This window comes from Haemorhous mexicanus, chromosome 38, assembly GCF_027477595.1.
Source record: "Haemorhous mexicanus isolate bHaeMex1 chromosome 38, bHaeMex1.pri, whole genome shotgun sequence".
Lineage (NCBI taxonomy): Eukaryota > Metazoa > Chordata > Aves > Passeriformes > Fringillidae > Haemorhous > Haemorhous mexicanus.
Window position 1 is genome coordinate 688190 of NC_082378.1, and position 15680 is coordinate 703869.

The 15680-nt window shown below is 59.7% G+C and overlaps 1 protein-coding gene across 1 annotated transcript in view; it reads right to left on the minus strand.

Moving 5' to 3' along the window:
* LOC132341321 (helicase SRCAP-like) overlaps positions 1 to 15680 on the minus strand; it is a 56831-nt gene that overhangs the window by 34591 nt on the left and 6560 nt on the right. Inside the window, 6 exon segments of the mRNA XM_059872780.1 lie at positions 1192 to 1287; positions 4573 to 4662; positions 8113 to 8218; positions 10329 to 10390; positions 13477 to 13627; positions 15033 to 15173. Coding sequence (XP_059728763.1) covers positions 1192 to 1287; positions 4573 to 4662; positions 8113 to 8218; positions 10329 to 10390; positions 13477 to 13627; positions 15033 to 15173 — 646 coding nt within the window.

The following is a 15680-nucleotide window of genomic DNA, read 5'->3' on the forward strand; positions in this document are numbered from 1 at the left end:
TCACACACCTGGCCAGGTGTGACTCACCTGAGCGGGTGCTCACACACCTGGGCAGTCACTCACACACCTGGGCAGGTGTGACTCACCTGAGTGGTCACTCACACACCTGAGCGGGTGCTCACACACCTGAGCAGTCACTCACACACCTGGCCAGGTGTGACTCACCTGAGCAGGTACCCACACACCTGAGCAGTCACTCACACACATGAGCAGGTACCCACACACCTGAGCAGGTACCCACACACCTGGGCAGTCACTCACACACCTGGACAGTCACTCACACACCTGAGCAGTCACTCACACACCTGGACAGTCACTCACACACCTGAGCAGTCACTCACACACCTGGGCAGTCACTCACACACCTGGGCAGTCACTCACACACCTGGGCAGGTGTGACTCACCTGAGCAGGTACCCACACACCTGGGCAGTCACTCACACACCTGAGCAGTCACTCACACACCTGAGCAGTCACTCACACACCTGAGCAGTCACTCACACACCTGAGCGGGTGCTCACACACCTGGGCAGTCACTCACACACCTGGACAGTCACTCACACACCTGGGCAGTCACTCACACACCTGGCCAGGTGTGACTCACCTGAGCAGTCACTCACACACCTGGACAGTCACTCACACACCTGGGCAGTCACTCACACACCTGGGCAGTCACTCACACACCTGGCCAGGTGTGACTCACCTGAGCAGTCACTCACACACCTGAGCAGTCACTCACACACCTGGCCAGGTGTGTCGCACCTGAGCAGTCACTCACACACCTGAGCAGTCACTCACACACCTGGCCAGGTGTGTCTCACCTGAGCGGGTGCCCACACACCTGGGCAGTCACTCACACACCTGGACAGTCACACACCTGGGCAGGTGTGACCCACCTGAGCAGGTACTCACACACCTGGACAGTCACTCACACACCTGGCCAGGTGTGTCTCACCTGAGCAGTCACTCACACACCTGAGCAGTCACTCACACACCTGAGCAGTCACCCACACACTTGGGCAGGTGTGTCTCACCTGAGCAGTCACTCACACACCTGGGCAGTCACTCACACACCTGGACAGTCACGCACACACCCGAGCAGTCACTCACACACCTGGCCAGGTGTGTCTCACCTGAGCAGGTACCCACACACCTGGGCAGTCACTCACACACCTGGCCAGGTGTGTCTCACCTGAGCGGGTGCTGCTGGCGCCGGGGGCGGAGTCGCAGTCGGAGTCGGTGAAGGCGCCGCGGTAACGCTGCAGCAGCTCCTCCATGGGCAGCGCACCTGCAACACACCTGCGTCACCTGGGGGCACCTGGGGGGCACCTGAGACACACCTGGGGGCACCTGAGACACACCTGCGTCACCTGGGGGCACCTGGGGGGCACCTGGGGGCACCTGCAACACACCTGCGTCACCTGGGGGCACCTGGGGGCACCTGGGGGCACCTGCAACACACCTGCGTCACCTGGGGGCACCTGGGGGGCACCTGAGACACACCTGGGGGCACCTGAGGGGCACCTGAGGGGCACCTGAGACACACCTGCGTCACCTGGGGGCACCTGAGGGGCACCTGCAACACACCTGAGTCACCTGGGGGCACCTGAGACACACCTGGGGGCACCTGCAACACACCTGCGTCACCTGGGGGCACCTGGGGGCACCTGGGGGCACCTGAGGGGCACCTGAGACACACCTGGGGGCACCTGGGGGCACCTGAGACACACCTGGATCACCTGGGGGCACCTGGGGGGCACCTGGGGGGCACCTGCAACACACCTGCGTCACCTGGGGGGCACCTGAGGGGCACCTGCAACACACCTGGGTCACCTGGGGGCACCTGAGGGGCACCTGGGGGGCACCTGCAACACACCTGGGTCACCTGGGGGCACCTGGGGGGCACCTGGGGGCACCTGAGGGGCACCTGAGACACACCTGCGTCACCTGGGGGCACCTGGGGGCACCTGGGGGCACCTGCAACACACCTGGGGGCACCTGGGGGGCACCTGAGACACACCTGGGGGCACCTGGGGACACCTGCAACACACCTGGGTCACCTGGGGGGCACCAGGGGGGCACCTGCAACACACCTGCGTCACCTGGGGGCACCTGAGGGGCACCTGCAACACACCTAGGGGCACCTGAGGGGCACCTGAGACACACCTGCATCACCTGGGGGCACCTGAGACACACCTGGGGGCACCTGAGGGGCACCTGAGACACACCTGCATCACCTGGGGGCACCTGGGGGGCACCTGAGGGGCACCTGCAACACACCTGGGGGCACCTGAGGGGCAGCTGCAACACACCTGCGTCACCTGGGGGCACCTGGGGGCACCTGAGGGGCACCTGGGGGCACCTGAGACACACCTGGGGGCACCTGCAACACACCTGGGTCACCTGGGGGCACCTGGGGGCACCTGGGGGGCACCTGCAACACACCTGCGTCACCTGGGGGCACCTGGGGGCACCTGGGGGCACCTGAGGGGCACCAGAGACACACCTGGGGGCACCTGAGGGGCACCTGAGACACACCTGGGGGCACCTGGGGGCATCTGGGGGCACCTGAGTCACCTGGGGGCACCTGAGGGGCACCTGAGACACACCTGGGGGCACCTGAGGGGCACCTGGGGGGCACCTGAGACACACCTGCATCACCTGGGGGCACCTGGGGGGCACCTGAGACACACCTGGGGGGCACCTGCAACACACCTGCGACACCTGGGGGCACCTGGGGGTCACCTGGGGGGCACCTGAGTCACCTGAGGGGCACCTGGGGGCACCTGAGGGGCACCTGAGACACACCTGCATCACCTGGGGGCACCTGGGGGCACCTGCAACACACCTGCGTCACCTGGGGGCACCTGGGGGGCACCTGGGTCACCTGGGGGCACCTGGGGGCACCTGAGACACACCTGCATCACCTGGGGGCACCTGGGGGGCACCTGAGACACACCTGGGGGCACCTGCAACACACCTGTGTCACCTGGGGGCACCTGGGGGGCACCTGCAACACACCTGGGGTACCCTGGGGCACACCTGAGACACACCTGAGACACCTGGGGTACCTGGGGATCACCTGAGAGTCACCTAGGACACACCTGAGACACCTTGGGGCACACCTGAGACACACCTGAGACACCTTGGGGCACACCTGAGACACACCTGGGACACCTTGGGGCACACCTGGGACACACCTGGGGTACCTGGGACTCACCTGACGCTATTTTGGGGTATTTTTATGGGGTTTTTTGATATTTTTGGGGGATTTTTCTGGGTTTTGGGGTGAATTTGGGCGATTTTGGGTCCCTCACCCTCCCTGGCCAGCTCAGCCACCTCCTGCTCAGGGATTTGGGGTAACTTTGGGTCATTTTGGGGTCATTTTGGGCAATTTTGGGTGATTTTGGGTTAATTTTGGTTATTTTTGGGGTTTTTTTGGGGTTTTCGGTATTGGGGTGATTTTGGGGTGAATTTGGGGGATTTTGGGTCCCTCACCCTCCCTGGCCAGGTCCTCCACCTCCTGCTCAGGGTTTGGGGATAATTTTGGGTGATTTTGGCTGATTTTGGGGTCGTTTTGGGTGATTTTGGGGCAATTTTGGGTATTTTTATGGGGTTTTTTAGGATTTTTCAGGATTGGGGTGATTTTGGGGTGAATTTGGGGGATTTTGGGTCCCTCACCCTCCCTGGCCAGGTCAGCCACCTCCTGCTCAGGGTTTTGGGGTAACTTTGGGTGATTCTGGATCATTTTGGGGGAATTTGGGTGATCTTGGGTTAATTTTGGGTATTTTTGGGGGTTTTTTAGAATTGGGGTGATTTTGGGGTGAATTTGGGGGATTTTGGGTCCCTCACCCTCCCTGGCCAGGTCCTCCACCTCCTGCTGAGGGTTTGGGGATAATTTTGGATGATTTTGGCTGATTTTGGGGCAATTTTGGGTATTTTGGGGGCTTTTTGGGGTTTTTTTGGGATTTTTTGGTATTGGGGTGATTTTGGGGTGAATTTGGGGGATTTTGGGTCCCTCACCCTCCCTGGCCAGGTCGTCCAGCTCCTGCTCAGGGTTTTGGGGTAATTTTGGGTGATTTTGGGGTCATTTTGGGGTCATTTTGGGTGATTTTGGGTATTTTTTGGGGTTTTTGAGGGTTTTTTTGGGATTTTTCAGTATTGGGGTGATTTTGGGGTGAATTTGGGGGATTTTGGGTCCCTCACCCTCCCTGGCCAGGTCAGCCACCTCCTGCTCAGGGATTTGGGGTAATTTTGGGTGAGTTTGGGTCGTTTTGGGGTCATTTTGGGTGATTTTGGGGCAATTTTGGGTATTTTTATGGGGTTTTTTAGGATTTTTCAATATTGGGGTGATTTTGGGGTGAATTTGGGGGATTTTGGGTCCCTCACCCTCCCTGGCCAGCTCAGCCAGCTCCTGCTCAGGGCTTTGGGGATAATTTTGGGTGATTTTGGGGTCGTTTTGGGTGATTTTGGGGCAATTTTGGGTGATTTTGGGGGTTTTTTGGGGTTTTTTTTGGGGTTTTCGGTATTGGGGTGATTTTGGGGTGAATTTGGGGGATTTTGGGTCCCTCACCCTCCCTGGCCAGGTCGTCCAGCTCCTGCTGGTGATCGACGTCGCCCTCCAGGCGCTCCTGGGCCGCGATGGTGTCCTCCTCATCCTCACCTGCGCGGGGCACAGCGCGCTCGGGAAACGGGGCAAAAACGGGCAAAAACGGGCAAAAACGGGGGAAATGGGGAAAAATGGGGAAAAACGGGGAAAATGGGGAAAAACGGGGAAAAACGGGGAAAAAATGGGGGGAAATGGGAAATATGGAGAAATACGGGGAGAAACGGGGAAAAAATGGGGGAAAATGGGAAAAAAATGGGCAAAAAACGGGCAAAAACGGGAAAAAAGCGGGAAAAAACAGGAAAAAAACGGGAAAAAAATGGGAAAAAACAGGGAAAATGGGGAAGAATGGGGAAAAAATGGGGAAAAATTGGGGAAAAAATGGGAAAGAATGGGGAAAAATGGGGAAGAAATGGGGAAAAATGGGGGAAAATGGGGAAAAATGGGGAAAAACGGGAAAAATGGGAAAAAAATGGGGAAAAACGGGAAAAAATGGGAAAAAAATGGGCAAAAACGGGAAAAAATGGAGGAAAACGGGGGAAAATGGGGAAAAACAGGGGAAAAAACAGGGAAAAACGGGAAAAAAAAACGGGGAAAAACGGGCAAAAAACGGGGAAAACGGGGAAAAATGGGAAAAAATTGAGGAAAAATTGGGAAAAAATGGGGGGAAATGGGGAAAAAAATGGAGAAAATGGGGAAAAATGGGGGAAAATGGGGAAAATGAGGAAGAATGGGGAAAAATGGGAAAAATGGGGAAAATGGGGAAAATGGGAAAGAACAGGGGAAAATGGAAAAAATGGGGAAAATGGGGGAAATGGGGAAAAAAATGGAGAAAATGGGGAAAAAAATGGGGAAAAATGGGGGAAAATGGGGAAAAAATGGGGGAAAATGGAAAAATGGGGGAAAATGGGGGAAAATTGGGGAAAAAATGGGGAGAAATGGGGAAAAAATGGGGGGAAATGGGAAAAAAAATGGGGAAAATGGGGGAAATGGGGAAAATGGGGAAAAATGGGGAAAAAATGGGGGAAAATAGGGGGAAATGGGGAAAAATGGGGAAAAATGGGGGAAAATGGGGAAAAAAATGGGGAAAAATGGGAAAAATGGGGAAAAAATGGGGGAAAATGGGGAAAATGGGGAAAAATTTTGAAAAATGGGAAAAAATGGGGAAAATGGGGGAAAATGGGAAAAAATGGGGGAAAAGGGGAAAAATGGGGGAAAAATGGGGAAAATGGGGAAAAATGGGGAAAATGGGGGAAAAACGGGAAAAAACGGAAAAAATAGGAAAAAACGGGAAAAAACGGGAAAAGATGGGGAAAAAATGGGGAAAAATGGGGAAAAATGGGGAAAAAATTGGGAGGAATGGGGAAGAATGGGGAAAAAATGGGGGGAAAATGGGGGAAAATGGGGAGAAATGGGAAAAATTGGGGGAAACGGGAAAAACGAGAAAAAAATGGGCAAAAACGGGAAAAATGGGGAAAAATGGGGGGAAAATGGGGAAAAATGGGGAAAAACGGGGAAAAACGGGAAAAAACGGGGAAAAATGGGGAAAAATGGGGAAAAAAATGGGGAAAAACGGTTTAAAAAACGGGCAAAAAACGGGAAAAACGGGGAAAAGACGGAAAAACGGGCAAAAACGGGAAAAACGGGGAAAAATGGGAAAAAATTGAGGAAAAATTGGGAAAAAATGGGGGGAAATGGGGAAAAAAATGGAGAAAATGGGGAAAATGGGGAAAATGGGGAAAATGAGGAAGAATGGGGAAAAATGGGAAAAATGGGGGAAAATGGGGGGAAATGGGGAAAAAATGGGGAAAAATGGGGGAAAATGGGGGAAAATGGGAAAAAAAGTGGAAAAATGGGGAAAATGGGGGAAATGGGGAAAATTGGGGAAAAATGGGGAAAAATGGGAAAAATGGGGGAAAATGGGGGAAAATGGGGAAAAATGGGGAAAAAATGGGGAAAAATGGGGAAAATTTGGGAAAAATGGGGGAAATGGGGAAAAATGGGGGAAAATGGGGGAAAATGGAGAAGAATGGGGAAAAAAGGGGACAAATGGGGAAAAATGGGGGAAAATGGGGAAAAATGGGGGGAAAATGGGGAAAAATGGGGGAAAATGGGGAAGAATGGGGGAAAACGGGGAAAAAATGGGGAAAAATGGGGAAAAATTGGGGAAAAATGGGGGAAAATGGGAAAAAAATGGGAAAAATGGGGGAAAAGGGGAAAATGGGGAAAAATGGGGAAAATGGGGAAAAATGGGGAAAAATGGGGGAAAATGGGGAAAAAATGGGGAAAAATGGGGAAAAAATGGGGAAAAAATGGGGGAAAATGGGGGAAAATGGGGAAAATGGGGGAAAATGGGGAAAAAACGGGCAAAAATGGGGAAAAATGGGCAAAAAAACGGGAAAAAAACGGGAAAAACAGGAAAAAAATGGGAAAAAATGGGAAAAAATGGGGAAAACGGGGAAAAATGGGGAAAAAATGGGGAAATATGGAGAAATATGGGGAGAAATGGGGAAAAATGGGGAAGAAATGGGGGAAAATGGGAAAGAATGGGGAAAAAAGGAAAAAATGGGGAAAAAGGGAAAAAATGGGGAAAATAGGAAAAAAATGGGGGAAAATGGGGAAAAATGGGGAAAAATGGGGGAAAATGGGGAAAAATTGGGAAAAAATAGGAAAAAAATGGGGAAAATGAGGAAGAAATGGGGGAAAATGGGGAAAAATGGGGAAAAATGGGGGAAAAGGGGAAAAATGGGGAAAAAATGGGGAAAATGGGAAAAAATGGGGAAAAATGGACAAAAATGGGACCAAAATGGACAAAACTGGCCAAAAATGGTCAAAAATGGGATCAAAATGGACAAAAATGGCCAAAAATGACCCAAAAATAGCAAAAAGTGGCATCAAAGTGGTAAAAAGTGTCATCAAAATGGCACCAAAGTGGCCAAAAAAGTCCAGAAATGGGCAAAAATGGACCCAAATTATATCAAAATGGCCAAAAATGGCAACAAGTGGGCAAAAATTGCCAAAAATGGCATAAAAATGGTAAAAAATGGCACCAAAACGGCCAAAAATGGCAATAAATGACACCAAAAAGGCCGAAAATGGGTAAAAAAGGGCACCAAAATGGGCAAAAATGGGAAAAAATGGGGAAAATGAGGAAAAAATGGGGAAAAATGGTAAAAAAAATGGGCAAAATCGGGCAAAAATGAACAAAAATGGCTCCAAAATGGAATCAAAATGGAAAAAAATGGCAAAAAAGTGGAATCAAAAGGCATCAAAATGGACAAAAATGGCCAAAAATGGCATCAAAGTGGCCAAAAATGGCAAAAATGGCCCAAAATGGTCCAAAATTGGGCAAAAATGGCCCCAAAATGGGCAAAAATTGGGAGCAAACGGCCCCAAAAGGGCCAAAAATGGCAGCAAATGGCCCCAGGTGTGTCCCCTCCCCCACCTGTCTCACCTGTGCCCCTCCCCCACCCTCACCTGTCTCACCTGTGCCCCTCCCCCCCTCACCTTCCTCCTCCTCAGCCTCGAACTCCTCGTCCTCCTCGCGGGGCCCCCAGGGTGGGGGAGGGTCCCGGTCCCGCCTGAGCACCTGGGGGAGGGGACAGGTGGGACAGGTGAGGGGGAGGGGACAGGTGGGACAGGTGAGGGTGGGGGAGGGGACAGGTGGGACAGGTGAGGGGAGGGGACAGGTGGGACAGGTGAGGGGAAGGGGACAGGTGGGACAGGTGAGGGTGGGGGGAGGGGACAGGTGGGGACAGGTGAGGGGGAGGGGACAGGTGGGACAGGTGAGGGGAAGGGGACAGGTGAGGGGGGAGGGGACAGGTGGGACAGGTGAGGGTGGGGGAGGGGACAGGTGGGACAGGTGGGACAGGGTGAGGGGGAAGGGGACAGGTGGGACAGGTGAGGGGGGAGGGGACAGGTGGGACAGGTGAGGGGGGAGGGGGACAGGTGGGACAGGTGAGGGGGGAAGGGACAGGTGAGGGGGAGGGGACAGGTGGGACAGGTGAGGGGGGAGGGGACAGGTGGGACAGGTGAGGGGACAGGTGGGACAGGTGAGGGAACAGGTGGGACAGGTGGGACAGGTGAGGGGGGAGGGGACAGGTGGGACAAGTGAGGGGAGAGGGGACAGGTGGGACAGGTGAGGGGGAAGAGACAGGTGGGACAGGTGAGGGGGGAGGGGACAGGTGGGACAGGTGAGGGGGAGGGGACAGGTGGGACAGGTGAGGGGGGAGGGGACAGGTGGGACAGGTGAGGGGGGAGGGGACAGGTGAGGGGGGGAGGGGACAGGGGGGACAGGTGGGACAGGTGAGGGGACAGGTGGGACAGGTGAGGGGACAGGTGGGACAGGTGAGGGGGGAGGGGACAGGTGGGACAGGTGAGGGGGAGGGGACAGGTGGGACAGGTGAGCGGACAGGAGGGACAGGTGAGGGGGGAGGGGACAGGTGGGACAGGTGGGACAGGTGAGGGGGGAGGGGACAGGTGAGGGGGGGAGGGGACAGGTGAGGGGGGAGGGGACAGGTGGGACAGGTGGGACAGGTGGGAAAGGTGGGACAGGTGAGAGGACAGGTGGTACAGGTGGGACAGGGGAGGGGGGAGGGGACAGGTGGGACAGGTGAGGGGGAGGGGACAGGTGGGACAGGTGGGACAGGTGAGGGGAGAGGGGACAGGTGGGACAGGTGGGACAGGTGAGGGGGGAAGGGACAGGTGGGACAGGTGGGACAGGTGAGGGGGGAGGGGACAGATGGGACAGGTGAGGGGGGAAGGGACAGGTGGGACAGGTGAGGGGGGAAGGGACGGGTGGGACAGGTGAGGGGGAGGGGACAGGGTGGGACAGGTGGGACAGGTGAGGGGGGAGGGGGACAGGTGGGACAGGTGAGGGGGGAGGGGACAGGTGGGACAGGTGAGGGGGGAAGGGGACAGGTGGGACAGGTGAGGGGACAGGTGGGACAGGTGAGGGGGGACGGGGACAGGTGAGACAGGTGAGGGGGAGGGGACAGGTGGGACAGGTGAGGGGGAGGGGACAGGTGGGACAGGTGAGGGGGGAAGGGACAGGTGGGACAGGTGAGGGGACAGGTGAGGGGGGGAGGGGACAGGTGGGACAGGTGAGGGGGAGGGGACAGGTGGGACAGGTGGGACAGGTGAGGGGACAGGTGAGGGGGGAGGGGACAGGTGGGACAGGTGGGACAGGTGGGAAAGGTGGGACAGGTGAGGGGACAGGTGGTACAGGTGGGACAGGGGAGGGGGGAGGGACAGGTGGGGACAGGTGAGGGGGAGGGGACAGGTGGGACAGGTGGGACAGGTGAGGGGGGAGGGGACAGGTGGGACAGGTGAGGGGGGAGGGGGACAGGTGGGACAGGTGAGGGGACAGGTGGGACAGGTGAGGGGGGAGGGGACAGGTGAGACAGGTGAGGGGGAGGGGACAGGTGGGACAGGTGAGGGGGAGGGGACAGGTGGGACAGGTGAGGGGGGAAGGGACAGGTGGGACAGGTGAGGGGACAGGTGAGGGGGGAGGGGACAGGCTGGGACAGGTGAGGGGGGAAGGGACAGGTGGGACAGGTGAGGGGACAGGTGAGGGGGGAGGGGACAGGTGGGACAGGTGAGGGGGGAGGGGACAGGTGGGACAGGTGAGGGGGAGGGGACAGGTGGGACAGGTGGGACAGGTGAGGGAGGAGGGGACAGGTGGGACAGGTGAGGGGACAGGTGAGGGTGGGGGAGGGGCGTTACCTGCGGGGGAGAGGGAGCCCAGGAGGTCCCCGAGGGGCCGGGGGGGGGCTCTCGGCCGAGGCTGCAAAGGAAAGGGACAGGTGAGCTCAGGGACACCTGGGCAGGTACAGGGGGACACCTGAGCACCCCCCAGGTGACACCTGAGCACCCCCCAGGTGACACCTGAGCACCCACAGGTGAGACCTGAGCACCCACAGGTGACACCTGAGCACCCACAGGTGACACCTGAGCACCCCACAGGGGACACCTGAGCACCCCCAGGTGACACCTGAGCACCCCCAGGTGAGACCTGACCACCCACAGGTGAGGCCATGGCACCCACAGGTGACACCTGAGCACCCACAGGGGACACCCTGAGCACCCACAGGTGAGACCTGAGCACCCACAGGGGACACCTGAGCACCCACAGGTGACAACTGAGCACCCACAGGTGAGACCTGAGCACCCACAGGTGACACCTGAGCACCCACAGGTGAGACCTGAGCACCCACAGGTGAGACCTGAGCACCCACAGGTGACACCTGAGCACCTCCAGGTGACACCTGAGCACCCACAGGTGAGACCTGAGCACCCACAGGTGAGACCTGAGCACCCACAGGTGAGGCCATGGCACCCATAGGGGACACCCTGAGCACCCCCAGGTGACACCTGAGGCCCTCACTGCCCCCACAGGTGACCTCTCCACCCCCCAGGTATCCCCAAGCCCCTCACCAACCCCCCCCAGGTGAGGTTACCTGGGCAGGTGAGGTTACCTGGGCAGGTGAGGCGGGCGCGGGGGCGCGTTCAGGCTGCGGCTCAGCAGGTGACCCCAAACCCCCCACAGGTGACCCCAAACCCCCCCACAGGTGACCCCCAAAGCCCCCACAGGTGACCCACAAACTCCCCCAGGTGACCCCAAAGCCCCCACAGGTGACCCCTAACCCCCCCCCCAGGTGACCCCAAAACCCCCCAGGTGACCCCCAAACCCCCCCAGGTGACCCCAAACCCCCCCCAGGTGACCCCAAACCCCCCCCAGGTGACCCCAAACCCCCCCCAGGTGACCCCAAAGCCCCCACAGGTGACCCCAAACTCCCCCAGGTGACCCCCAAACCCCCCCAAGGTGACCCCTAACCCCCCCCCCCCAGGTGACCCCAAACCCCCCCAGGTGACCCCAAACCCCCCCCAGGTGAGGTTACCTGTGCAGGTCCAAACCCCCCCCAGGTGAGGTTACCTGTGCAGGTGAGGCGGGTGCGGGGCGCGTTCAGGCTGCGGCTCAGCAGGTGACCCCAAACCCCCCCAGGTGACCCCAAACCCCCACAGGTGACCCCAAACCCCCCCCAGGTGACCCCAAACCCCTCTAGATGACCCCAAACCCCCCCAGGTGACCCCAAACCCCCCAGGTGAGGTTACCTGGGCAGGTGAGGCGGGCGCGGGGCGCGTTCAGGCTGCGGCTCAGCAGGTGACCCCAAACCCCCCCAGGTGACCCCAAACCCCCCCAGGTGACCCCAAACCCCCCCCAGGTGACCCCAAACCCCTCTAGATGACCCCAAACCCCCCCCAGGTGACCCCAAACCCCCCCAGGTGACCCCAAACCCCCCCAGGTGAGGTTACCTGGGCAGGTGAGGCGGGCGCGGGGCGCGTTCAGGCTGCGGCTCAGCAGGTGACCCCAAACCCCCCCAGGTGACCCCAAACCCCCCCAGGTGACCCCAAACCCCCCCAGGTGACCCCAAACCCCCCAGGTGACCGCAAACCCCCCCAAACCCCCCAGGTGAGGTTACCTGTGCAGGTGAGGCGGGCGCGGGGCGCGTTCAGGCTGCGGCTCAGCAGGTGACCCCAAACCCCCCCAGGTGACCCCAAACCCCCCACAGGTGACCCCAAACCCCCCACAGGTGACCCCAAACCCCCCAGGTGACCCCAAACCCCCCCCCAGGTGACCCCAAACCCCCCACAGGTGACCCCAACCCCCCCCAGGTGACCCCAAGCCCGCCCAGGTGAGGTTACCTGGGCAGGTGAGGTTACCTGGGCAGGTGAGGCGGGCGCGGGGCGCGTTCACGCTGCGGCTCAGGAGGTGACCCCAAACCCCCCCCAGGTGACCCCAAACCCCCCCCAGGTGACCCCAAACTCCCCCCAGGTGACCCCAAACCCCCCAGGTGACCCCAAACCCCCCCCAGGTGAGGTTACCTGGGCAGGTGAGGTTACCTGGGCAGGTGAGGCGGGCGCGGGGCGCGTTCAGGCTGCGGCTCAGCAGGTGACCCCAAAACCTCCCACAGGTGACCCCAAACCCCCCATAGATGACCCCAAACCCCTCCAGGTGACCCCAAACCCCCCATAGATGACCCCAAACCCCCCAGGTGAGGTTAGCTGGGCAGGTGAGGTTACCTGGGCAGGTGAGGCGGGCGCGGGCCGCGTTCAGGCTGCGGCTCAGGAGGTGACCCCAAACCCCCCCAGGTGACCCCAAACCCCCCCCAGGTGACCCCAAACCCCCAGGTGACCCCAAGCCCCCCAGGTGAGGTTACCTGGGCAGGTGAGGCGGGCGCGGGGCGCACTGAGGCCGCGGCTCAGCAGGTGACCCCAAACCCCCCACAGGTGACCCCAAGCCCCCCCCAGGTGACCCCAAACCCCCCATAGATGACCCCAAACCCCCCCAGGTGACCCCAAACCCCCCCCCCAGGTGACCCCAAACCCCCCCAGGTGACCCCAAACCCCCCCCAGGTGACCCCAAACCCCCCCCAGGTGACCCCAAACCCCCAGGTGACCCCAAACCCCCCCAGGTGACCCCAAACCCCCCCAGGTGACCCCAAACCCCTCCAGGTGACCCCAAACCCCCCAGGTGAGGTTACCTGGGCAGGTGAGGCGGGTGCGGGGCGCGTTCAGGCTGCGGCTCAGCAGGTGACCCCAAACCCCCCCCAGGTGACCCCAAACCCCCCATAGATGACCCCAAACCCCCCCCAGGTGACCCCAAACCCCCCCAGGTGACCCCAAGCCCCCCAGGTGAGGTTACCTGGGCAGGTGAGGTTACCTGGGCAGGTGAGGCGGGCGCGGGGCGCGTTCAGGCTGCGGCTCAGCAGGTGACCCCAAACCCCCCCAGGTGACCCCAAACCCCCCCCACGTGACCCCAAACCCCCCCCAAACCCCCCAGGTGACCCCAAACCCCCCAGGTGAGGTTACCTGGGCAGGTGAGGCGGGCGCGGGGCGCGTTCAGGCTGCGGCTCAGCAGGTCGGAGTAGCGCTCCGTCTGGCCCACGATGAAATCCAGCTGCAGGTCCAGCGCCTTCTTGCGCTTCTCCTCCAGCCGCGACTGCTGCTTGAACTGCACCACCTGCAGGGCACGCACACCTGGCACACCTGGCACACCTGGCACGCCTGGCACACCTGGCACACCTGGTGCACCTGGCACACTTGGCACACTTGGCACACCTGGCGCACCTGGCGCACCTGGCACACCTGGCACACCTGGCACACCTGGCACACCTGGCACACCTGGCGCACCTGGCGCACCTGGCGCACCTGGTGCACCTGGCGCACCTGGCACACCTGGCACACCTGGCACACCTGGCACACCTGGCACACCTGGCGCACCTGGCGCACCTGGCGCACCTGGTGCACCTGGCACACCTGGCTGCACCTGGCACACCTGGCACACCTGGGCGCACCTGGCACACCTGGGCGCACCTGGGACACCTGGCGGGGCCTCGGGGCTGGGCGGGGGCACTCCGAGGGCAGCCAGTGCTCAGCAATGGCAGCAATGGGCGTTGATGGGCAGCCAATGGTGTGCCCAGGTGTGCCCAGGTGTGCCCAGGTGTGCCCAGGTGTGCCCAGGTGTGCCCAGGAGTATCCCAGGTGTGCCCAGGTGTATCCCAGGTGTGCCCAGGTGGGCTCAGGTGTGCCAAGGTGTGCCCAGGTGTGCCCAGGTGTTCCCAGGTGTGCCCAGGTGTGCCCAGGTTTACCCCAGCTGTGCCCAGGTGTATTCCAGGTGTGCCCAATTGTGCCCAGGTGAACTCAGGTGTATCCCAGCTGTGCCCTGGTGTATCCCAGCTGTGTCCCGGGTGCAGCCCAGGTGTATCCCAGATGTATCCCAGGTTTACCCCAGCTGTGCCCAGGTGTGCCCAGGTGTATCCCAGATGTGCCCAGATCTATCCCAGGTGTGCCCAGCTGTGCCCAGCTGTGCCCAGGTGTGCCCAGGTGTATCCCAGGTGTGCCCAGCTGTACCCAGGCGTATCCCAGGTTTACCCAGGTGTTGCCAGGTGTATCCCAGCTGTGCCCAGGTGTGCCCAGGTGTGCCCAGGTCTGCCCAGGTGTATCCGAGGTGTATCCCAGCTGTGCCCAGGTGTATCCCAGGTTTACCCAGCTGTGCCCAGGTGTGCCCAGGTGTATCCCAGCTGTGCCCAGGTGTGTCCCAGCTGTGCCCAGGTGTATCCCAGCTGTGCCCAGGTGTGCCCAGGTGTGCCCAGCTGTGCCCAGGTGTATCCCAGGTGTATCCCAACTGTGCCCAGCTGTGCCCAGGTGCATCCCAGCTCTGCCCAGGTGTGCCCAGGTGTATCCCAGGTGTGCCCAGCTGTGCCCAGGTGTATCCCAGGTGTTCCCAGGTGTTCCCAGCTGTGCCCAGTTGTATCCCAGGTGTACCCAGCTGTGCCCAGGTGTATCCCAGGTGTTCCCAGGTGTTCCCAGCTGTACCCCAGGTGTTCCCAGGTGTATCCCAGCTGTGCCCAGGTGTGCCCAGGTACCTTCTCGACGCTGCTCCAGAAGTGGCGCACCTCGCGGGCGATGGCGGCGGCCACGCGGCGCAGCTTGGCCTGCTCCTCGCGCTTGGCGCGCTCCTGGCGCTGCCGCTGCTCCTCGTGGTGCCGCATCACCATCCGCACCACCTGGGACAGGTGAGACAGGTGAGGGACAGGTGAGAGACAGGGGAGGGACAGGTGAGACAGGTGAGGGACAGGTGAGAGGTGAGACAGGTGAGAGACAGGTGAGACAGGTGAGGGACAGGTGAGACAGGTGAGAGACAGGTGAGAGGTGAGACAGGTGAGAGACAGGTGAGAGACAGGGGAGAGACAGGTGAGAGACAGGGGAGAGACAGGTGAGACAGGTGAGAGACAGGTGAGAGACAGGTGAGGGACAGGTGAGACAGGTGGGACAGGTGAGGGACAGGTGAGAGACAGGTGAGGGACAGGTGAGAGACAGGTGAGACAGGTGAGAGACAGGTGAGGGACAGGTGAGAGACAGGTGAGACAGGTGAGAGACAGGTGAGAGACAGGTGACAGACAGGGGAGAGACAGGTGAGAGACAGGTGAGACAGGTGAGGGACAGGTGAGAGACAGGTGAGAGACAGGTGAGAGACAGGTGAGACAGGTGAGGGACAGGTGAGACAGGTGAGA